The sequence below is a fragment of the Schistosoma mansoni genome, chromosome 4, assembly GCF_000237925.1.
Source record: "Schistosoma mansoni strain Puerto Rico chromosome 4, complete genome".
Classification (NCBI taxonomy): domain Eukaryota; kingdom Metazoa; phylum Platyhelminthes; class Trematoda; order Strigeidida; family Schistosomatidae; genus Schistosoma; species Schistosoma mansoni.
The window spans coordinates 25972187-25997294 of NC_031498.1; the positions used below are offsets into that span (position 1 = coordinate 25972187).

A 25108-nucleotide genomic window follows, 5' to 3' on the forward strand; every position below is an offset into this window, starting at 1 on the left:
ACGTGTGATTGGTCCTACGTTGTAGCTGACTGACTGACTCATCTATACATTTGGAGATGTGACCAACACGCAAAATTCCAGTAGTTGTAATATTCAGCACAACCAAATGCAATTTTCAAGTCATTTGACTGAGTTGCATCTTATAACAAATGGAATGATTATTTAGTGGCACTTTTAAAAAATACCAGGTAACGCGCTCACATAACAAGCATCTTTAAAGAGCTTTAGTTCGTAAAAAATACCTGCACTTACAAGAAACCTGCTTCCGTTATTAATAAAAAATAAAAACAATACGATCTCGTTACGGTAATTCCCGCTAAACCAAAAACTACGAACAATTAATGATAACCTGAAGGAAATGGGTAAAATACTATCTCGCCTTTGATCCATTTGTGCAGGTAAGATTCCCCTCCCAATTATCGGGTCAATATAAAGCACAGCAGTCTGCTCTATATTGCTCTGCATTTGTGAAACATGGCTCATGAAAGTAGATATGCATCAGCTTCTAATATTCGATTTTAGATACTTTTGAAGCATTAATGAGATTAGTTAATCCCCCTTTAGACCACACTTTTCTGTTAATTTTCCCACTATGACAAATATGAACATTCGGATTTTCTTGCTTTTGTCTCGCTAACTTTCTTCGTCATATGACAGCTTGGACCAGCACATATGTTAGACTTTGCATGTTTATGACTAAACAATGAATTTGGTCCAACTTAATGACATACCACTGGTTGGTGAGCATTTCAGAAACAACAGAAAACCGTAAGTCGACACAACAGAAAACCGTAAGTCGACCACAGATGCCTAAACCAGCCGATAAGACTAGTTTCTAGTCAGTCTAGTGTGTATGTTTGCTTCTGATTCTAGTCATGCGATAAAAACTGTACACTAGTTAGTACCATGTATACACCATCATTAAAAAAGTAGGTAGCATACTTTAAGTTTGAAAACTTTATCCTATAAAACGAAAGATGTGGGCCCGGTCAGCTACCTAAGTGAAATTTCACCTAGAAAAACTATATATATATATATATATAGGGAGAGAGAGAAAAAAAAGAGAAATTGCCCGAATCCCTTTCAGACACCTCAAGTGAGCAGAAAGATGCATTTAAAGTCGACGAATAGCTAGCAAGTGCACAACAGATTAATAGTGAGTGCAATACTTCGGGCAATTTTAGTTCCAGCAAAATGACTTGTTCATTTTCAGCCAACAAAGTGCCAACAAATAGACTTCTATTGGAGCTAGAAAATCTTGGCATTGCCGGACCTCTCCTAAAATTTCTTAAGGATTTCTTAATAGGTCGTAGACAGGAAGTAAGGGTAAATTCGAAGTGCTTCACCTGGAGACCAGCACTTAGTGGAGCGCCTCAAGGTTTTCTTCTAGGTCTTTTACTTTTTATGCTGTATGTAAGTGATCTCCCAAGTATAGTTGAGTCCCCAATGTCATTATACGCTGACGATGTAAAAATCTGCAGATTATTTATTTATTTGAACACATAAATATTGGTACAAGGAAACATCAGATATATATGCGCCACACAAAAATTGTCACTACATTTAATTGTGTGAGGGCTATGATACTGCCCGAGTGCCCAAACCAAAGCAGATGGTTTTCTTAAGGGGCCACACCCGGAGCCTTTGACCTACGGGTCTGATCCACAAGGCAGTGGAGTATCGTGAGGAGATGCAGTCCCATGGTAGCCAGTGATCGACGATCGGTCCATACGCCATTTGTTCCCCCAGGATACTGAAGCCCATGTGCACCATTAGTTTGAAATCAGGGTTTTCCAACTCCCCTAGGTGGGTTTCCGTGTCCACCAACACATTTAAAGCGCCGGACACTCGCTTTTCGTCCTCTCAATTTTGTAAACAACGCTCCCGCCGCGAGGAGGTAGTGAGTAGGACTTCCCTGGCAGAGGCTGTATACGCGTGGCCATGTGAGAGCATTTCGAGAGTGGGCGGGCCCTACCCATTCTCGGCTGTACCAGGGTATTTGGGGGGACGCAGATGCATGCGCACTTCAGGCAGACTTAAAGACTGCGACTAACTGGTCTAAAGCGTGGCTGATGTCTATCAACGCGGCAGTGTTTACATGCACTTTGTGGGTACAAAGGTAAATAGGTACAGAATAGGGGAAGTGCACGTACACGTGATCCGGTCTCACAAGGATATTGGGGGTGACAGTGAGTTATGATCTTAAGACCACGGCCCACTTCCAGGAGGTTGCAGCTAAGGGGTTTAGAGCCCTATGGGCTTTAAGATGAACATTCGCCAAGTTAGACACTACTATGTTCACCACAGTATACACAACCTTAGTGAGAACTAAGGTTGGAAACTGCGTTGAGGCTGCAAGCCCCTGTTTAAAAAGTGATTCGGATATCCTGGGAGAAGTAAAGAGGGCAGCTACCCGTGCAATTCCAGAACTCCGGGGTTTACCATACAAAGAGCGGCTTGAAAAGCTAGACCTCTCTACTCTGTCCTACTTCAGATTAAGAGGTGATCTGATTTCGATGTACAGAATACTAAGAAATGATTTTGGACCTAATGCATCCTCTATTTTCCTTTCCACTAGATCGGGACATCTCAAAGGGCATAGCAGGAGAATTGAAAAGCCTAGGACGAGCGAAATACCCGTGGCATACGGGTTTTCACACCGAGTCATCAATTCTTGAAACCTGTTGACCGTAGTAGTGTCTTCACCCTCAACCGGCTCATTCAAGAGGAGACTAGACACTCGCAGAAGCATACTAGGGAAGGAATAACACAGGCAGTAGGCCCTCTGTCCTTACTACATAAAGCTGAATCTGAGCCTACACTCATTTCAAAAAAATATATTTGTCGGTTTTGACTTAATAGCCATTCTTTAAATTGTAAATTTTGGCTGCGTGTTAATTCAGAGGCATTCATAACCAAAATATCTTAGACGACACAACTTAGCCTTGACATACCCAACCGTCGTAGATCAGCTGTTTACCTACCTTAAATCATTTAAACTTCGACCTGGAATTGCTCAATGCACAAGTAGCCTGAATCTTCAATCTTTTTCAAGCTGAAATTAAGGACGAATAGCTTCTTGAATTTTTAGTCTAATGCATTTTGGATGAGTTATCCATTCAAATGTTAAAGTGAATTTTCCATCTTGATCTTACAAGAATCGGAAATAATGGCCGAAACTATGAATACCATATTGGTTGTTAATTATTGTAAACAGGTTGAGAGGGTCTATTACTAGATGTGAGCTTGATGACAATAAACTAAACAGAGACAAAAATGTCGCAACAGACGGTGATACATAGTACAAACACACTCGTTCCCGAGCAGGTGAGAGCCCAATAAACCCATACGTGGTTCCATAAGATGCGCACCCGCTTATGTCCCACAGCCTATAAAAGGTGCTAACAGCCTAACTCTCATTGGCTCTGTATGTTTTGTTTCTCGAGCAAAACATTATTCATTCAAGAAGCCATTAACCCTCTAGCGTTAACTAACAGAATAGCTGACGAGGGCTGTCCCGGTACTGATAACGAAGGTTGTGTCAGTGTCGTAAGTGCTGTCACAGCACGTGCCAGACATTCAACTCTGCAACACGAAATAAAGCTTTCTACCACGATACACCATTAAGTATTAGTGGCCAAGTTGCTACGGTAGCGATTGATGATCCGGCTAGAACCATTATCGTCCAAAGTCGTTCTAATATGGATGCCAAGACTGATGGGAAATGGATGACGCGGGAACGTAGAAAAGAAGGAGAGATAACCAAAGAAAGTGCCCATTTAAATGAAAAGTCCTTGTTGGACTCACATTCTGCGTGTCACATTACTCCGCCAAAGTCGGGAAGTAAGATAGTATTTATCTCTATCGTAGATGGAAAGGTTTGGCCTCATCAAACATTGTCATAAGTCTGTAGTGACCTAATTTTATGACAAGAACGCGATTGGTATAGTACAAACAATTATTATTATGACCAATTGTACCGGTGGTTGTTTTTACTGTACTTGTTTGTTTGACTGCACCAAAGACACTTTTCCTTTCGTTACCTATGAATTTACGCGAATTTGCTTACACTCGGCAGTTTCGCCCGTAAACTTTGGTACGTCTCGATATTGTTTCGATGTCACAAGATTTCCAACAAATATGCCTTATTGCAAACATCAACAGCCTTCTGGGTTTTGGCCTACCGAGGGATCCACCTCGATATCTGGCACATAATCTTCATGTAGTGGTGATCATAGTGAATCGCGACTCGACGCCATCTACAAGTCATTCGCTCGACTCACACGACACTTTTACAAGGAAAGCTAACGGCAAGGTGCCAGTAGTTAACAAGCGGGATCTTAAATCACGGTCGAAAGCCGTGGACTCGACTTTTAAATAAGTCAAACATGTTTCTAGTTTAATTATTTGGAATCCGGAGGAGTCGGAAACAATGACCTTGCTCAAAGATACACACACGATCTGCAGTTAGTGGGGTCTGTCATCAGAAATGTACTGTCTGAAGAGGTTTCAAGGGTACATGTCACGAAATTAATAGGACTCTGCAAATGGGTTGAAGGCAAGACCCAACAAAGAAGGATTTTGAAGTTAGTACTCGGGAATTTTAATGACAGGGACTTAATATTGAATAACGTACGCAAAACTCGTGAGCCATATATTCGTATTCGACCAGGTTGGCCGCTTGAGGATTATTATTATTATTATTAATGGCTTTATTCAATATTATAATCTGGTACAATATAGAATTCCCAGCACGAGTTATTTCAACAAGCTTTTTACCAAAAAAAACAAAATAAAACAAACAAAAAACAGAAAAGGAATAAAAAAGGTTTAAGAAAAACTGATTTTATACAAATTATCAAATTTGAAACGAACCAAGTGGAAGAATGCTCTTACAGAGTTAAGTACTCGGAAGCTAAATGACGAAACGAACCTTACGATTAAGTGTTCTCAGGAAGTCAGGTTTGGGAAACCGATGCTTCCGAGACCTTTGTGGCTTGAACGTTTGATTCCCAAAACATCCCAATTTGTGCTACACGAATTCTCGTAGTCTTCGAAATAAAATGTCCGAGCTAAGTTCGATGGTGTATGAATTAAGTCGCGATATAACTGTTGTCACAGAAACTTGGCTCACTGTTGATATAGACTGTCTTCCCATCATTGCAGGCTACATCTGCATTAGAAGTGATAGAGTTATAAGTCTCAAGGGGGGAGGCATAATGTTATATGTTAGAGCTAACTGCGCGTACAATCAATCATATCGGAGGCGCTTGTTAGTGGTACATGTGAGGTAGAATGTTGTACATTTAGGTTTAGAAACGGGTTGTTGACTATAGGAGGAATATATCGTAGTCCGTGTTGTCTTTCTGACGACTTCATCCTAAGACAATTCTGTTCTCGGAGTAAGGCTTAATACTGTCTCATCACTGGAGAATTTACCGCATAACATATCAACTGGATAGCGCTCACAACTTCAGGTGTTGGTTTCGATAGCGAAATATTATCAACAACTATCCAGTATGCACTTGTACAATGTATCGTAGAACCGACAAGGATTGGTTTGCAACATGGCCTATCATATCTAAACCTTGTCCTCACACACAACTGTGCAGGGGTCGTCGACTGTCAGAACCTATTCCCACTAGTGAATAGTAACCATGTTGTACTTTAGAAGCTTGGCACTCAGGTCAATCAGCAATAAACAAACACATTGAAATCAATCCAATTTATCAACCAATCAAGAAAATTATGCAGAAACATAGGGGCAAAAATCAAACCAATGGGAGATACAACCAAAACAAAGAAATAAACAATGACAGATTTAAGGTCAATAAGAACCAATCAACATCGATGTGCACAGAACAAGCTATGAATCACATGTGGAGAGATTCAGACACTTCACTTCTACCCGAAGTTTGTGCTGATGATGTCGTTCAGAAGGATGATGAAAGCCCCACGACCAAACCATCCAGCCCAAAGAATAAACCCACATCAAAAACGTTGTACTTTCCTTTAAGTTCCGGACACAGTATGGAATTCGCATCGGTTCTACCCCGTCCCAATATCTGAAGGGTGAATATTCCGGCAATCAGAGGCTATGCTATCTCAATTGACTGGTCGGTCGATGATGATGGATCGATCGAAGACGAATGGAATGAGTTTAAGTTTACATTCGAGTTCGTAGCATAAACGTCTGTCCCATGGTCAACACGTAAGCTGCCAAATTGCCCTCCATGGGTTAATGAGGAAACCCGGAGCTTGGTAAAGCGTAGGAAACAATTCTGGGACTTATTCTTGTCAACAGGAAAAGCATCATTTAAGTGCGAATATAAAAATATCCGGAACATGTGTAAAAAGACCATAGCTAAATCCCGTACCACTTACGAGTTACAGTTGGCATATGATGGCCATACTTATCCGAAACGATTGTTTTTGTACGTTAAACGGCGAACAAAACGTAGTGATGGTATTTCCGTGTTACTGTTACACGAAAATCCAGATTTATTAGCTGAATCAGATATAGAAAAAGCTGGGACTTTTTCAAACTATTTTAGTGAAGTCTTCTCTACGTGTAGTGTTACAAATACTTGTCTCAACCACGCCAAGATACCGGCTATAGGATCTGTGCTTGTGACTGAGGAGACTACTCTTCCACCTAAAACTAACCTCAAATTTTTTACGATACCGAGCCCCAATGGGTTACACCCACGTTTGCTGTCATCGCTTGCGGAAATCGTTTCAAGACCGTTCGCGATGCTCTTCAACATGCCTCTTTCACTCGCTCAACTCCCTAGAGACTTGAAAGACGCTATAGTCAGTCCTATATTTAAGGAGGGTCAGAGACGGATCGTACATGACTACCTGCCTGTCAGCCTAACCAGCATAGTCGTCAAGCTACTTGAAAGGATAATTCGGGTTAAGTTACCAAGTCACACAGATTCGTACAATCTGTTAACTCCCGAGCAACATGGGTTTGGTAACAAACGTTCATACTTGACTAAATTACTCATTGCGAGAGAGGATTGGACAACGGCCCTAGATAACGGCCAGCCTGTGGATGTGATATTCACAGATTTTAGAAAAGTGTTTGACAGGGTTTCACACTTGGGTTCTATGCAGAAGCTCTCGAGCATTGGAATAACAGGTGCTATACAGGAATGGATAGGAAACTTCTTATGTGAACGCAGACAGAGAGTGAGTGTCAATGGAGTGCTATCCGAACGGAAGCCTGTCAAAAGTGTTGTACCCCAAGGCACCATCTTAGGCCCTTTCCTTCTCTATGTTAATGAGTTGCCACTATTGCTTGAGTCGTCAACATTATTGTTTGCGGATGTAAAAATCTGGAGAAAAATAAGATGTGAGGCTGATCATTTTGATCTCCAAGCTGACTTAGACCAATTAGTCAGATGGGCTCATGATTGGGGCTTAGAAGTCTATTTTAGGAAGAGCGTGCTCATGTACATCGAACACAGTAATGGTGACCACTATACTATTGATGGCACACCTCTTACACGCGTTCAAGAACACAGCAAGCTGATTCCAGAAATGGTTGCAGGAATTAGTGTTTATAAATTGTATACAGCCAAACAGAATCTAGAATGCAAAAGCTCCGTGCCAAGTTACCTTTCGAAGGCTACCTGAAGAACTAGAAACAAATAACAGACGTCAAAACAGTGAAAGTCCCAACACCTAGGGTTTCCTATAGTTGGTGTTCAGAGTCAGACGATTCCCAAACCACTATGAGTGGTGTGGGACATTATCTCACGTAGCTGAGCCTCAAATCAGTCTTCATAGCCTATCAAATAAAGTTCTGGAGCTTAGAAGTCCCAATATCAGTACAATTAGCAGAAACACGCTAACTTCTTAAATAAGTAACGATGAAATTTCTTGCTTGTAGGATTGGTAATCTAAGTTGTAGAGCAGGGAGAATTATCATGTACGTAAAAAATACCATAACCACGTGAATCCTTGGATGGTCTTACACGGCTCTAAAGCATATGAAATGGCCCAGTGTCAGCTGAAATGTAGGAGTAAAAACAGTACACTGGTCACGATCCCCCAGTAGTTTGTGGTGTAGAATAGATAATTTCCTCCTGCACAAACTCCAATCTTGATCAAACGGGTACCGAGACCCTAAAGTAGATAACTGCAGTCTTCCGTGAGTTCACAATTACCCCAATATACTTATAAATGACACATCGTGCAAACCGCTACCTTGGCTAACGTACATCTGCTCCAAACTTGATTGTGTTGTGTTTGATGGTGTTTCTTATGAACAGTTTCTGAGCGTTCCAGACTCTCTAATCTGGTAATTGGGTTTTATTGAGTCGTAGTACATGGTAGTTCCAGGGCTCACTGTGTGCAACACCATCAATAGTTGAGCAGCATTTTATGGAGATCGAAATGGGGCTCAAAAGACATCCATCTGATAAGTATGAAATCACGATACGAAGTAAAACGAATATAGCTCGTAGTATTGAGACTAGGAAATGTAGAATGTGCACTGAAGAGACTACTAGAGAGTGATACATTGTGTGGTTGGTGATATGGCTACAGAATGAGGAACGGAATATGGCCACAAGGTTAGACGTTGGATGGCTTATCGTTAAATGTTGCTTTACTCAATTAATCTCGAGTTTTTCAGATGAATCGGCCAGTAGTTTGTTATTTTATGTCTCTCAATTGTTCAACTTCTATCTTTGTAAGCAGAACATCCAGCAAGAGTATTCCTCATATAATTTCTTCCGCATATTTGAATTTATTCAACAGATGAAATTAATTAAATAGCTTGCGTACCTTTGTTGTCAGTATGGTAGTCACAAACGCATTGTTGTCTTATATTTACAAGCTATTCACTTTGGAGGATTATTTAAGGCTACAACTTCACCTAAATTCAGTAGGACTTGCACCCCCTCGTGTAATTATATTAAATTGACAGCACCATACTGAAAAATCCAACAAGAGACGTCTGAGGAATAGATCTATTCTGAAAATAATCAGTTAGACTAAAAGTGACGTATGGGTTTGTTGGGCTCTCACCTGCTCGGGAACGAGTGTGTTTGTACTATGTATCACCGTCTGTTGCGACATTTTTGTCTCTGTTTAGTTTATTGTCATCAAGCTCACATCTAGTAATAGACCCTCTCAACCTGTTTACAATAATTAACAACCAATATGGTATTCATAGTTTCGGCCATTATTTCCGATTCTTGTAAGATCAAGATGGAAAATTCACTTTAACATTTGAATGGATAACTCATCCAAAATGCATTAGACTAAAAATTCAAGAAGCTATTCGTCCTTAATTTCAGCTTGAAAAAGATTGAAGATTCAGGCTACTTGTGCATTGAGCAATTCCAGGTCGAAGTTTAAATGATTTAAGGTAGGTAAACAGCTGATCTACGACGGTTGGGTATGTCAAGGCTAAGTTGTGTCGTCTAAGATATTTTGGTTATGAATGCCTCTGAATTAACACGCAGCCAAAATTTACAATTTAAAGAATGGCTATTAAGTCAAAACCGACAAATATATTTTTTTGAAATGAGTGTAGGCTCAGATTCAGCTTTATGTAGTAAGGACAGAGGGCCTACTGCCTGTGTTATTCCTTCCCTAGTATGCTTCTGCGAGTGTCTAGTCTCCTCTTGAATGAGCCGGTTGAGGGTGAAGACACTACTACGGTCAACAGGTTTCAAGAATTGATGACTCGGTGTGAAAACCCGTATGCCACGGGTATTTCGCTCGTCCTAGGCTTTTCAATTCTCCTGCTATGCCCTTTGAGATGTCCCGATCTAGTGGAAAGGAAAATAGAGGATGCATTAGGTCCAAAATCATTTCTTAGTATTCTGTACATCGAAATCAGATCACCTCTTAATCTGAAGTAGGACAGAGTAGAGAGGTCTAGCTTTTCAAGCCGCTCTTTGTATGGTAAACCCCGGAGTTCTGGAATTGCACGGGTAGCTGCCCTCTTTACTTCTCCCAGGATATCCGAATCACTTTTTAAACAGGGGCTTGCAGCCTCAACGCAGTTTCCAACCTTAGTTCTCACTAAGGTTGTGTATACTGTGGTGAACATAGTAGTGTCTAACTTGGCGAATGTTCATCTTAAAGCCCATAGGGCTCTAAACCCCTTAGCTGCAACCTCCTGGAAGTGGGCCGTGGTCTTAAGATCATAACTCACTGTCACCCCCAATATCCTTGTGAGACCGGATCACGTGTACGTGCACTTCCCCTATTCTGTACCTATTTACCTTTGTACCCACAAAGTGCATGTAAACACTGCCGCGTTGATAGACATCAGCCACGCTTTAGACCAGTTAGTCGCAGTCTTTAAGTCTGCCTGAAGTGCGCATGCATCTGCGTCCCCCCAAATACCCTGGTACAGCCGAGAATGGGTAGGGCCCGCCCACTCTCGAAATGCTCTCACATGGCCACGCGTATACAGCCTCTGCCAGGGAAGTCCTACTCACTACCTCCTCGCGGCGGGAGCGTTGTTTACAAAATTGAGAGGACGAAAAGCGAGTGTCCGGCGCTTTAAATGTGTTGGTGGACACGGAAACCCACCTAGGGGAGTTGGAAAACCCTGATTTCAAACTAATGGTGCACATGGGCTTCAGTATCCTGGGGGAACAAATGGCGTATGGACCGATCGTCGATCACTGGCTACCATGGGACTGCATCTCCTCACGATACTCCACTGCCTTGTGGATCAGACCCGTAGGTCAAAGGCTCCGGGTGTGGCCCCTTAAGAAAACCATCTGCTTTGGTTTGGGCACTCGGGCAGTATCATAGCCCTCACACAATTAAATGTAGTGACAATTTTTGTGTGGCGCATATATATCTGATGTTTCCTTGTACCAATATTTATGTGTTCAAATAAATAAATAATCTGCAGATTTTTACATCGTCAGCGTATAATGACATTGGGGACTCAACTATACTTGGGAGATCACTTACATACAGCATAAAAAGTAAAAGACCTAGAAGAAAACCTTGAGGCGCTCCACTAAGTGCTGGTCTCCAGGTGAAGCACTTCGAATTTACCCTTACTTCCTGTCTACGACCTATTAAGAAATCCTTAAGAAATTTTAGGAGAGGTCCGGCAATGCCAAGATTTTCTAGCTCCAATAGAAGTCTATTTGTTGGCACTTTGTTGGCTGAAAATGAACAAGTCATTTTGCTGGAACTAAAATTGCCCGAAGTATTGCACTCACTATTAATCTGTTGTGCACTTGCTAGCTATTCGTCGACTTTAAATGCATCTTTCTGCTCACTTGAGGTGTCTGAAAGGGATTCGGGCAATTTCTCTTTTTTCTCTCTCTCTCCCTATATATATATATATATATAGTTTTTCTAGGTGAAATTTCACTTAGGTAGCTGACCGGGCCCACATCTTTCGTTTTATAGGATAAAGTTTTCAAACTTAAAGTATGCTACCTACTTTTTTAATGATGGTGTATACATGGTACTAACTAGTGTACAGTTTTTATCGCATGACTAGAATCAGAAGCAAACATACACACTAGACTGACTAGAAACTAGTCTTATCGGCTGGTTTAGGCATCTGTGGTCGACTTACGGTTTTCTGTTGTTTCTGAAATGCTCACCAACCAGTGGTATGTCATTAAGTTGGACCAAATTCATTGTTTAGTCATAAACATGCAAAGTCTAACATATGTGCTGGTCCAAGCTGTCATATGACGAAGAAAGTTAGCGAGACAAAAGCAAGAAAATCCGAATGTTCATATTTGTCATAGTGGGAAAATTAACAGAAAAGTGTGGTCTAAAGGGGGATTAACTAATCTCATTAATGCTTCAAAAGTATCTAAAATCGAATATTAGAAGCTGATGCATATCTACTTTCATGAGCCATGTTTCACAAATGCAGAGCAATATAGAGCAGACTGCTGTGCTTTATATTGACCCGATAATTGGGAGGGGAATCTTACCTGCACAAATGGATCAAAGGCGAGATAGTATTTTACCCATTTCCTTCAGGTTATCATTAATTGTTCGTAGTTTTTGGTTTAGCGGGAATTACCGTAACGAGATCGTATTGTTTTTATTTTTTATTAATAACGGAAGCAGGTTTCTTGTAAGTGCAGGTATTTTTTACGAACTAAAGCTCTTTAAAGATGCTTGTTATGTGAGCGCGTTACCTGGTATTTTTTAAAAGTGCCACTAAATAATCATTCCATTTGTTATAAGATGCAACTCAGTCAAATGACTTGAAAATTGCATTTGGTTGTGCTGAATATTACAACTACTGGAATTTTGCGTGTTGGTCACATCTCCAAATGTATAGATGAGTCAGTCAGTCAGCTACAACGTAGGACCAATCACATATATGTATCGGTCTAAGTTACCATACCTCATTAGCACAACAAAACGAACACCGAATTCGTAGAAGTAGTTAATTTAGTGGTGGTAATATATAAAAGAACGATTGTATATAAGTATATAATACAGCAAGAAAGACAGATATGAAGCAATTTTAATCTCACAGTTTAAGGGAAGACAAAGAGTGTATACACCCACGCCATTGTGGTCGATTCTGAGTCATGTCACCCGAAGTCTCCGTGTATAGATGAGAAGCTTATCGAACACATAATCTGTAGACTTAATTTGTTCATGCACTTCATTTTTATTTATAAGTCAGAATCTTGGGTAATTCGAGTGATTAATGTCAAATTCTGTAATATTACGTAGTCGACTTCTGAGAAAGCCGAAACAACTAACAGTGAAGGATTACCAAACTTCCGTAGTAAATGGTGGGTTTGCTACGAGTTTCAGTGTTTACGGTTCATGTAACCTCACGTCTTGAATCGTTAATTTTTCATACTTCTAAAGTTCTCCCATACTAATGAGATTATAAATCTGGATTTCGCGGACAAGTATCATGTTCTGACCTATCCCCTTTCTTATGATGGCTAGTTGGATTCAGTAGCTTAGTTTTAGCAACTTATAAATACCTTGAAGTCGGTTCAACCCAATGTACTAGAAAGGAACTAATCGAGCGAAGGTTCGTTCCTTTTTATTTGTCAAATGTCAAAATGGGAATTTTCGCCAATATACTAAATTGGTCATCTAAGCATATCGATAGTTAGCCTTTTCAAACGGTTTTCTTAAAAACTCAATTTTTGTGTTCTATTATAATGTCTTAATATATTTTCGGCTTACTGTTGCTAATAGCTGTAATTAATTCCCCAAATACTCTTCTACTACCGGCTTTATCACCGTCATTACGAAGAAATACGGAACAACATTAAGTCTGATAAGAAATTATCACTCTAGTTATTTAAAGGTAGAATCAAAATCGAGAAGTAATATCACCATTTAGCCTATGGATTGGCAAAAGTATAGTCTATGTAAACCACTGGATTTATCATTTCAGTATAACCTTATCGAATAACAGTCTATTTTGAACCGAGACACATCAGTATTATGTAGTTGTTGCCCCTTAATTTCACGGAGAGCGGTACTTATTTACACAGCAACGACAGACATTCTGGCAATACAACTTTGATTTCCCCCACGTATTGCGTAACCCTGTAGATTGAAGTGTTTCTTTCTCGATCTAGTTCAAGATTTTATTTTATTTTATTTGGATACGAATATTGGTACAAGGAGGCGCCAAATACATATACGTCACACAAGTCATTCGATCTGTTTGAGGGCCTGGATACTGCTTGGGCCCCCAGGTTGAGGCAGGTTGTTATCTTAGTGACCACTCCCGAGTCTTTGACCTAGAGATCTAATCCATAAGGCAGTGGAACAACGTCAGGAGATGTAGTCCCATGATAGCCGGTGACCAACAATAGGTTCATATGCCATTTGCTTCCTCAGGATCCTGGAGCCCATGTACACCACAAGTTTGGAGTCAGGGTTTTTGACTCCCCTAGATGGATCCTCCATATCCACCGACCCGGTTAAAGCGCCGGACATCCACTTTTTGTCCTGTCAATTTGGTAGACAACACCCCTTACCGCGAGAAGGCAGTGAGTAGAACTTCCGTGGGAGTGGCTGTATACGCGTGGCTATGTGAGAGCGTTTTGAGAGGGAGAACAGACTCTTCCCATCCTCGACCGTACCAGAGCATTTAGAGGCAAAGTACCCACGGGACGAGAACCGGTGCTTTCAACGTGGTATGGTCGCCTTCAGTCTGGGCACCTGGGCAGTATCACAGCCCTCACACAAATCAAATGAGATTTGTGAAGCGCATATTTATCTGGTGCTTCCTTGTACCAATATTTATGTGTCTAAATAAGTAAATAAAACCCACGGGACGAGGCCCCGGCAAGACGGGGCGGTGTCAAAGTCCAAAATGAACGTCTATAGTCCTGGTTTCTGAGTGCAGCGATGTCGTATTAACCGCTATCTAGTAGCACTCACACTAAGATACCGGTTATTACTTGATGACATGTCTTAAAAACAGTCACAGTAACACATAGACTCACCATTTTTTCCCTAAATCTTGAATGTTTCATGACTCATTCCGTCCTGCGTCAAACCCGTATTTTCCTGACAATTTTACTAATTTGACCTTACTGTACTTTTGCGTTTTGTGGTAACTTGCTCCTAGTCTCTTCGATTCACGGTTATTCAATAATATGCTTGTCTTATATCACTTAAGGTTCCCAGTCACTAGTTTCCGTTCCTACTTCACTAACCATTCGAAAGCTTTGATTTCATGCTGTAGTTATAAGAAATAGTCATTGGATATATTGTTAGGTGCCATTACTTTTCGTTATGCTTTTTTTCAACTACTTTCCTATACAAAATAAAAAGGTTTGATGAATGGTTGAGGTCCTAACGATAACCACAGTCAGTGGGTGGCGACAGTGAGTGACATGGTTTAGAGTCAGTCACAATGACGCAGTTACATTCAATCTTTTTCTTTATTTTAGATCTTGGGCTCGAATGTTTTCTCATACATACCTTCTCATTCTGTCTTCTTAAACAATGTTCTCTCAGTACTTAGTCTTTCTTGTTATCATTGTTAATACAATTATTTCGACTTCTTCAATATTCATTTTGTTAATTTCTTCTTGTTTTGCGAATGTGGTATAACGATCTGGGGTAATGTACTTTTGTTGTAGGCTCTGTATTATTTGTGATTGACTGGTAAATTAGCTTGCATCTATTTTAGACATATTGTTTCTATAACTTTGGCTAGATAGTACTCTTAATTTACTATTTGGTTTCAGGTAGAAATTTTGCTCCTTTTTCTAAAGTTAAGATAATTGGGTAGTAGGACATATAACCTAGACAAGAAATTTGATATTGCCTATTATATTACACCATTTTTCTTTTTGTCATTCGCTCTTCTGGTCAGTTAAGAGCAACGTTGAACCTGACGAATGTGTACATCGGTTGAAGTTCCCATACCTTCCTAACACCTCGAGATGAAGTTTTCAAAGCAGACCACAGAGTAGTAGAGTTACTAATAGGATTGTTGGTAATATAACAGACTATGTACCGAAGATACAACTTAAGGAAATGTAAATCAGTGGCATTACAATTTACGATCAATCTAGAAAATTATGATCTAAGGGTAGACATAGAGTGAATAAACCTGAGTTATTGCAAAAGATTTTGAGTCATGTCACTCAAAGTCTTTAACCATTGTTTGCGGTAATCATTTAAACTAAAACCAGGTAGTTTACACCTGTTAAAGTTGGTCAGTCAATGACTTCATGGATATCCTGGTTTTGGTGCCTCTGACATTCTTTCAGCCCATTCTTACACGTGCCACGGTTGCTCATCGGGTAAGCTGTGTTCGAGCATACGAAATCCATGTTTCTACCATCTCAGCCGATAAAGATTCACCACCTTAGTTTTCGATTTGCCATACGTATTTTGTACTCTGTGTTTAACGTCAACATTGCTAACTTGATGGTCCGAAAATATACGAGAAGTATTTCAGACATACGCATTATCAAGTACTGACAATTTAAGAATATCCTCTCTTTTTAAAAGTTTATTTTACCCAGCACAATTCTTAGATATTTTTTATTTTGTGAAACGATTTAATTTATCGGCAAATTGTTTACAGTCACATTGAAATTTGAAGAACGGTAAAATTTTATCGTCAGCGTTCTTGTTGCAAAGTATCTGTAGTCATGGTTTTTATCTTTATTTGTAGTTCCAATGATTCGTTTGGCGGATAAAATACGTCAAAGACAAAGTGGCATCACCTCTACAGAACCAGATGCTGTTCAATCGGCTTCCGTTCGAAATGCTACTATCCGTGATCGTCTTGTTTTACAAGAATTACAAGAGTTAAGGGCTAATATATCCCCGCAATGTTCAATTCATCATCCCGATCCAAACAAACTCCATGAATTCACCTTAATAGTAAGACCCAATGAAGGGATTTGGGCTGATGGAAGTTATCATTTCAATATTGTTGTTCCTGAAGGTTACAATCACACTCCACCTCTAGTCAATTGTACTACACAAATTTGGCATCCGAATATCGATGAAGCTGGACGTGTTTGTTTGAGTTTACTTCGTCAGAGTTCACTAGATTTCTCTGGCTGGGCACCAACAAGACGTTTACTTGATGTTGTTTGGGGAATTGAATCTCTTTTTTCGGATTTATGCGATTTCAATGATGCACTAAATACAACAGCTGCTGAACAATACTTACGTGATCCTGAAGCATTTCATGATACTGCACGGAGCTATGTCTTTCGTTTTGCACGATAATCAATTTATTTTCCCATTCGACTTTATGTATTTTCAATGCGTAAAAATAAACCTTGCACAAATCCAACATGTTATTGTCCAGAGACACTTGAAGTTAATTACTTTTTATTTTGTAAACAGAATTGAGTGCTTCGTGTAAAATATTACCCAAACAACACTCTTTAGGGAAAAAAGACATACATTTATCTAATTTATTGGTTTGCTTGTTTGTTCTGATTACTTAAATAAGCGAAGTTAATGTTCGATTACAATGAGTAGTACATTCTGTTTGTCACTTTTAACAGCTAATGGTTGTAATAAAATCATAAAAATTATAATTTCATCCTTTTGGTATGTGGTTATGATTTTGTTCATTATGTCTGTAGTATAGTCAATATCATACGGAACTCCTATGATGGACTAAACTGCCAAATCGTCCACGGAGGACAACTCACCGACTCATTCGAGGTAAAGACCGGTGTTAGGCAAGGTGGCTTACTCTCACCCTTTCTCTTTCTCCTGGTGGTCGACTGGATCATGAAGACGTCAACATCTGTAGGAAAGCACGGGATACAGTGGACAGGCAGGATGCAGCTGGACGATTTAGACCTCGCAGATGATCTGGCTCTTCTATCACAAACGCAACGACAAATGCAGGAGAAAACGACCAGTGTAGCAGCAGCCTCAGCAGCAGTAGGTCTCAATATAAGCAAAGGGAAAAGCAAGTCTCTCCGATACAATACAACATGCACCAATCAAATTACACTTGATGGAGAATCTTTGGAAGATGTGGAAACCTTTACATATCTGGGCAGCATCATTAATGAACACGGTGGATCAGATGCAGATGTGAGGGCGCGGATCGGCAAAGTAAGAGCAGCATATTTACAACTGAAAAACATCTGGAACTCAAAACAATTGTCAACCAACACCAAAGTCAGAACTTTCAATACAAATGTCAAGATAGTTCTATTGTATGGGGCGGAGACGTGGAGAACTACGAAATCTATCATCCAGAAGATACAAGTGTTTATTAACAGTTGTCTACGCAGAATACTTCGGATCCTCTGGCCAGACACTATCAGCAGCAAGTTACTGTGGGAGACAACAAACCAGATTCCAGCGGAGGAAGAAATCAAGAAGAGGCGCTGGAAGTGGATAGGGCACGCTTTTAGGAAATCATCCAACTGCGTCACAAGACAAGCCCTCACATGGAATCCTGAAGGCCAAAGGAAAAGAGGAAGACCAAAGGACACATTACGTCGAGAAATAAAGACAGACATGAGAAGAATGAACAAAAACTGGATAGAACTAGAAAAGAAGGCTCAGGACAGAGTGGGTTGGAGAATGCTGGTCGGCTGTCTATGCTCTATTGGGAGTAACAGGCGTAAGTAAGTAAGTAGTAATGTCTGTAGTAGTTCCGTTGAAAAAATAATAATACCAGATAGCACACATAAATAATTTTTATTTTACAGTTTAATGCAGTCTGTCAGACTATTGAATTTGCTACCAAGAGGAAATGTCACTGTCTGTTCATTGCGACTAGATAGTACGACGAAATCATCATCACCACAAAGTCCTAATAGTAAAACTCAAAAAAGTGAGGATTATACTTTTAACAGTTTATGAATATTCATTATTTTTTTCAGCTGTAGAACGTATTAAAGATGATAAGAAAAAGTCTACAAGAACTATCTACAATGTACCAGAGTACTATGAACATAAAACATTTTGTTTTTACGACTTGGAGATGCAACTAAAAAGATTTCGATTACCACAACCTAATCCTTCATGATCTTTATCGGTTTGCAATTGTTTAAAACATATAGTTATATAATGTAGTATATAATGTACTGGACACATGAACCAAATATACAAAATATATCTTTTATTTTCACTATGACTTCTCTTACTTATTATTTTGTTAAGTTTTTAATACCCTACTAACTTTGTATATAAGTAGTTAAACAATTATCTGTTTATTTTTTTAGACGTTATCAACAATGAATATTGAAACATTAGAGAAACGAGTAAGCGAATTAGAACATTTAGTATTTGGACCTACTAAACCAGAGAAAAAGTTGACAATTGAACATGAAAAAGTTAACCTATTTATCATTTAATTCATTTGATTAATTTCTTTATTAAATATATATATTTAGAATTTAGTAGACCAATTGTATGAATTATACTCTGCTATGTCAGTTGCTGAAAAACGTTCAGTTAGTAGTAAATTACTATCAAGAAGTAAGTGATTTTTCGATTTCTGTTTTTCAATGTATACCTTCTATTCTATTGTTTAGTTAATGAGATTCAAAAATATACCGATCCAAATTTCATGGAAGATGATACACTTTTGGCTCAATCTAAAATTGAAATTATTTTAGCTCGTAAGTACAATAAAATTATGTTTATTCGATATAGTTTATAAGTAGCTTTAATGATAGTATTTTGTTATTATCTAGTTAGAATAAATTTTGTTTTACGTTGTTTATTGGTCGGCGAAACGTACATTGAACTTCATCTGTTTAGTGAATTCGTCACTTCATTTATTTGTGAGAGGGCTGTGATATTGCCCGGGTGCCCAATCTGAAGCACGTGGTTTTCTTAGGGGGCCATACCCCGAGCATTTGACCTAAAGATCTAATACAGTGGAGTATCGTGAGGAGATGCAGTCCCATGGTAGCCGGTGACCAACAATTGGTTCATACGCCATTTATTCCCTCAAGACACTGGAGCCCATGTGCACCATTGGTTTGGAATCAGGGTTTTCCAACTCCCCTAGGTGGGTTTCCGTGTCCACCAACACAGTTAGAGAGCCGGAAATTCGCTTTTTGTCCTTTCAATTTCGTAAACAACGCTCCCGCCGCGAGGAGGCAGTGAGTAGGACTTCCCTGGCAGAGGCTATATATTCGCTGGCCATGTGAGAGCATTTGGAGAGGGAGAGCGGACTCTCCTCACTCTCGGCCGTACCAGGGCATTCTGGGGCATGGTAGGACCTTGAAGAACGATTGCTCCAGACAGTATAGCTCGATTGGATCATCACGACAGGCAAGCCCAACCACCACGTCAATGTAGCAGCAACGGTCGGGTCACTACTCAATGATTAATCAATTGTGTGTCAGTCCTACAGGATGTTAGTTGTGGCCCAAATAACGGTTGTAACATCTCAGATTATAAAGCCATACGATTCAGGTTTGAATTCACCAAGAAGCATCATTTTCCCTTCAAGGTTGCAGGTACACTTTACTAACGACTGTCAACTAGTAGGAAACCTAGATTGAGCAGGGTTTTATGTCAACAAATTTCAACCACCGAATGTTTATGCCTTATGTTCTGTATAATTCTGAACCAGCGTAACATTATGCCAATTCACTTTGTTGACATAACTTGTAATCTAGCACAAAATTATGTTGTCTATCTTAAGGTACCATATCTAGAATGTAAATTCTAAGGAGGCCATTTCATTTTCGAGAATCAAAATAGATGATAGGGTGTTGGAACCTAAAATCCGTTTAATAAATAGGTAATAAAATCAACATAATTCCATCATGTTTGATTGATTATTAGACCAGTCTCTATCACATCTTATAGTTAACCTGTGTAGATTTTTATGTATAAATATAGTAGCGGGACACTGTAGAGGTAAACTTTCTTACTTTTCTATTCTTTTTGAAATCTATTTTCATTGTTTAATATTGTATGTTTGATGAAGTATAGACAGGTTTATGCAAAGGAACTATCGATTTTATTCGTTTTCCCACTTTGTGATATCGTTTCTACTAGTAGGCCATTTGCTGACAAGATTTCATTATCGTAAATTAATTTGTGACATTTCATGGCTTCATGTTTAATTGATGCCTAATTATTAAAAAAATATTCCAAACAGTTGTAGATTGTATCATAAAATAAGAGATGAATGTAAATTACTGAATTAATCCAGAATGATGAGAAATTCTTGCATTTAATGTAAACTGCTGCAATCGGTGGACCAAATATTTAAACCGACAGTTATACCTATTCATATTCAGTAGAGTGTGATTTGCTATGACCATCTCATCTCCTTGTGCTAATGCGTTATGGTGACTTGAACCTATATACATATGTGCCAGATTCTATAGTGCATTTGACTGACTGATTGACTGAAAATGTTTCAGAATATCTGTTGTGCTTTTTAAAATATTTGAGGATCATTTCACTAATAGATCAATAATTGGGTCAGTATGGTATGTCATATTTAAATATAGCTTGTTAAAAATACCTTCCGACTGGGGATAAACACCACTGTCATTCGCCATTTTGATCTTCCGCCTGACGACTAATCAAAATGAAGTGGGAATTACTGTTTACGCTATTGTAATCCACATACACCTCCAATTAATTCTTTAATAGAAATTCAATGACTAAATAAACAAAAAAGAAACAGTAATTACTGACTACGATACTTAGATGAATTGACAAAGTGTAGTTTATTCTCACGCTACTTTTTTTGAAGCATTATTATTATTTTTGTTTATGATCCATTTACGTATCAGACATTTCATACATCTTGTTTTACCTCTAAATTCTCTTGTTTTAGAACGAGACAGAATAGAGAAAATCGGCAGTGATCTTGAAAAGATTTCAAAGTTGCGAGATTGTTTAAATCATCCAGCATTTGGGGGTTAGTTTGTTACTAATTTTTTCCTTTGATGTGTTAATTTATCTATTTTAGAAATTAGTACGTTAAAACAAAAGTTTGAAGATCTACGAATGGTACATAATGATCAATATGTTATGTCTGAGAAGTTGATCGCTGATACTCAAGCTTTATTGGACACATATCATAATTTGGTATGTTATATGTGTTAATGATCCGAATTATCACACTGCCATCTCTTTCCCGATTTTAATCATCTATTAATCACCCAATATATCTTAAATGATTAGTATGTTTTTATCTTGTACTTCACATCTGCTAAGTTGCACACCTCATCTGATGAAGATCCAGCACCTTTATACTACGTCGTTTATAAGCCTTACTTTTCATTTAAGAACTCAATGAGATACGAGATAAGAAAGGAGTGTATTCTTATTACTCAACATATTTGCATAGATGGTTTATCGTTAACCTTAGATTGGGAAATAAAATTTTAAAAAACACACCGTAACTATCGGGGAGAGGAGAAGTATGAAGTAAACAGTTTGATGAGATGCTACGAGTTTTAAGCGAGAAAAGAAGAGGATTTTGACTGTAAAATTAAAGAATTTTTTAAACCATATCTTTGCTTACAATGCTTGTGAATTAAGGCTATATCGAGGCAATACGCACAGTATGCACATATGCCAATTAGAGACTGACCAGTTGCAGTACTAACACATCGATGGGAAGATTCAAACAAACAATATCAAATAAATTTAATTTTCACCTCATTGCACAAGCAAGTGGCTATCACGACTCAGTAGCTGAGTGGATAACGCGATGGCGTTTGAAGCGAAAGGTACTGGGTTTGAGTCCCAAATCGAACATCAACTCTGAGATGCAGGTACATCCAGCTGACGAGTCCCAAATAGGACGAAACGGGTGTCTTGGATTCCACTGCTAGCTACTATCCATCTTTGCTTACAAAGCTTGTGAATTAAGACTATATCGAAGCAATACGCACAGTATGCACATATGCCAATTAGAGACTAACCAGTTGCAGTCCTAAACATCAATGGGAAGATTCAAAAAAACAATACTAAGTGCATTTCTACCATTATTAAATATTTTACTCCGGCTAATTCTTTCATTGCAGTGCAAATAAATTTTAATCCCAATTTAGAACCTTAAATAACTTGAAAAAATAGCAAAATAATTGTGGCTGATTAACTCGATTGTATATAAGCACGTCAATCTACTAAAAAAATTTCTATCATCCAAGAAATTGTTACTGATAAATGTAATTTTTCTATAAACTTATGACCTATGCTAGCCATATATCCAACCCAACAATGCTGTTTGTTCCATTATATAACTACTAAAGATTAGTGACGTTGAAAGTCAACGACCATTATGTTTGGAGCATTATTTACCTGAGCAGGGAGGACAAGATGTAAATCCTTAGCGAAAAACAAAACAATGAAGACAACTAATTTACTAACATAGACGATGTGATTGAAATGTAATGTTGTGTGGTAGCTATTTCCCAATACGGTTTTTACATCATTAGTTAAAATTGACACATTCAAAAATCATTTTCCTTTCTCTCGTCTGTTACAACCTTGATTTATCTGCACACTAGTTGGCGTTTTATATACAGGGATTGAATTGTTTCAATCTAGTTTACAACCCTAACATGATAGGTTACTTAACGCAACTTTGAATCCGATTTGTAACTGAACGGGCTTGGGGGCGGATAGAAGAGACTACCCAACTACTGACTTATGAGCTAACTGGTTGGTAAGGAGATAGCAGATTTGGCTGGAACTGTATAACCGATTTAGTCTTGATCCAACCAACTCAGAAGAGCTACCTGAATAAACAAATAACTAACGGGATCACAGTACACACGGAATAAGAATAATATGATCATATCCAAATTAGGACATTAGAGTAGAAAAAATAGAATACCAAGGTCATTTTTAAATTACAGTAGTTTTGGAATAGAAAAGAATATGATAGTAATTTGCACATTAATCGAAAGCTTAGGATTCATAGAATAAGTCAGGGACAAAACTAAATGTTAGTATCAGAAGGGGTTTTTGTGGAGATTTCAGTATTCTCATAGTTGAAGTCATGAGTCAATTAAAGCTAGACCATTATGAAAAACCTGGAAGCACTGGACGGCTGTTTCAGCGCACTGCTGAGGGCTTCTTAGAGCTTCCTCGACTTCACCTGTGGACCATCCTCACACTTTTAACAAACTAATACGTTTATATACGAAATATAGAACACAAACGAATGAACTTGTTTGGAAGATTTTTGTTAATAAATAAACGATTAGAGGTTAAAGATAACTATAGATCATTCAATCTTCACTGGAATTAATGACTTAATACCAGACCTAATTCTTACTTCATCATATCATCGATAACAATCGCTTTCGTTTAGTAATTTATCTTTTTGCGTATGTTAACGTCTGTTGACTAATTAAATCAAGTATACAAGAAACTTATTGTTCAGAACCAAACTCATGTATACAACAGAAACTGTTGGAACACATATCAAAAAATCTAATCTTTGTGGATGCGCACTGCTGAAGAGTCCCAAAATAGGACAAAATGGCCGTCCAGTGCTTCCAGGTTTTCCATAGTGGTCTATCTTCAATTGACTCATGATTTCAACTATAAATGTTAGTACTTTACAAATTTCGAGTTATGCGAAACAATATCCCAAAAAATATCGTTCGTTTTTTGTTATTGCTTCGTTATTTCTCTTCTCATTTAATCTATCTGATAGATCGCACAAATCTCATTTAGTTTTATTCTTTCTTGTGTAATAGATACGTGATACATCTAAATTATTCATATATTGGAATCAACGTGCTTTAGCCACAGGATCATCAGTGGAATCATCTGATTCATGATTTCCAAACTCTCATCCAATTTACCTTAATTTCCATTCCTTTAATATACTTTATTTCTGATTGAGGGACAAAAACAATTCCCCAATTATTATTATTATATTATGTAACGTTTGTACATGGGCAGAGGTAATTTTTTTTATCCTAACTTGATCTGTACAAAAACTTGAATAAAAATGGTCTATTAAATAATGTCCTTTGTTTTTTTTTACTGTTTGAATCCATAGAGCCCATATGACTAAAATGAAAGGTAGACACTACCGACTAACTGGGTCTTTTCTTCGCCTCCACTGATAAATTTTGAGAGTATGACCATAAATATTAAACAAAATAGTGATTGGTTTAAGTATTATCGAAATATGTGCTCGTTATATGTAGGCGCACACATTTTTTCTATGGAAAGCAAATTCTCTCTGTTTGTTTACACGATCACACTTGAATCAAAGTCATGGCTACAAAATAGCTTATACTAGTATTCGTCAGCATTCGAACGAATGGTTTGACAGAAATTGGGCACCGTTTATATAAAAGACATTTGTAAAAATTTAATTTAAAATAGTCCCAGCGATTGAAATTTAAATGATCCTGACGTTTCGTCTGGCAATCTTGTTTGGGCTTCTTCAGAGTGATAACCAAAATTATCAAAGAATATATGACGTTTAACCACCAGACATACACTAAGAGCTTGTTCAACCATATTCATATATGATACCGTGATTACAAGAGCTCATCGCTATTAAAAAAGTAATCACTGCGTAAATTCCGTCTTAACAATAATAATAATAAGCGGGAAACAGATTTGAGTGAGAAGAGGGAAGGTGTAGAAAGCTCTTTATTTTTATGAAGACAGTTATGAACTGTCGTTTTAATGTTATTCA

At 38.4% G+C, this 25108-nt stretch overlaps 3 protein-coding genes across 3 annotated transcripts; all 3 read left to right on the forward strand.

Moving 5' to 3' along the window:
- The first annotated feature begins 16135 nt into the window (after window positions 1–16135).
- Smp_027370 (putative nedd8-conjugating enzyme nce2) lies at window positions 16136–17551 on the forward strand. Its single transcript, XM_018797323.1, has one exon. The coding sequence runs from the start codon at window positions 16147–16149 to the stop codon at window positions 16705–16707; it is 561 nt and encodes a 186-aa protein (XP_018652376.1). The 5' UTR covers window positions 16136–16146; the 3' UTR covers window positions 16708–17551.
- A 614-nt stretch (window positions 17552–18165) lies between these two features.
- On the forward strand, window positions 18166–18481 carry Smp_027360 (hypothetical protein; the record flags this gene model as incomplete). The annotated part of the gene is made up of 2 exons (XM_018797324.1): window positions 18166–18286; window positions 18336–18481. 2 exons carry the CDS (start codon window positions 18166–18168, stop codon window positions 18479–18481), a joined length of 267 nt encoding a protein of 88 aa, XP_018652377.1.
- A 246-nt stretch (window positions 18482–18727) lies between these two features.
- On the forward strand, window positions 18728–24422 carry Smp_136990 (putative dynactin subunit 3 (Dynactin light chain p24)). The gene is made up of 6 exons (XM_018797325.1): window positions 18728–18788; window positions 18849–18933; window positions 18990–19076; window positions 21266–21349; window positions 21401–21519; window positions 24150–24422. Exons 2-6 carry the CDS (start codon window positions 18885–18887, stop codon window positions 24231–24233), a joined length of 423 nt encoding a protein of 140 aa, XP_018652378.1. The 5' UTR covers window positions 18728–18788; window positions 18849–18884; the 3' UTR covers window positions 24234–24422.
- The last annotated feature ends 686 nt before the right edge of the window (window positions 24423–25108 follow it).

What these genes read in the sequence shown, in the direction of transcription:
- Smp_136990 (XM_018797325.1), top strand. Translation starts at nt 18,885, where the DNA reads ATGTCAGTTGCTGAAAAACGTTCAGTTAGTAGTAAATTACTATCAAGA. An exon ending in AATTGAAATTATTTTAGCTC is followed by an intron (nt 19,077 to 21,265) that starts GTAAGTACAATA and finishes CTCTTGTTTTAG; the next exon opens with AACGAGACAGAATAGAGAAA. An exon ending in TGGACACATATCATAATTTG is followed by an intron (nt 21,520 to 24,149) that starts GTATGTTATATG and finishes CTTGTGTAATAG; the next exon opens with ATACGTGATACATCTAAATT.
- Smp_027370 (XM_018797323.1), top strand. Translation starts at nt 16,147, where the DNA reads ATGATTCGTTTGGCGGATAAAATACGTCAAAGACAAAGTGGCATCACC.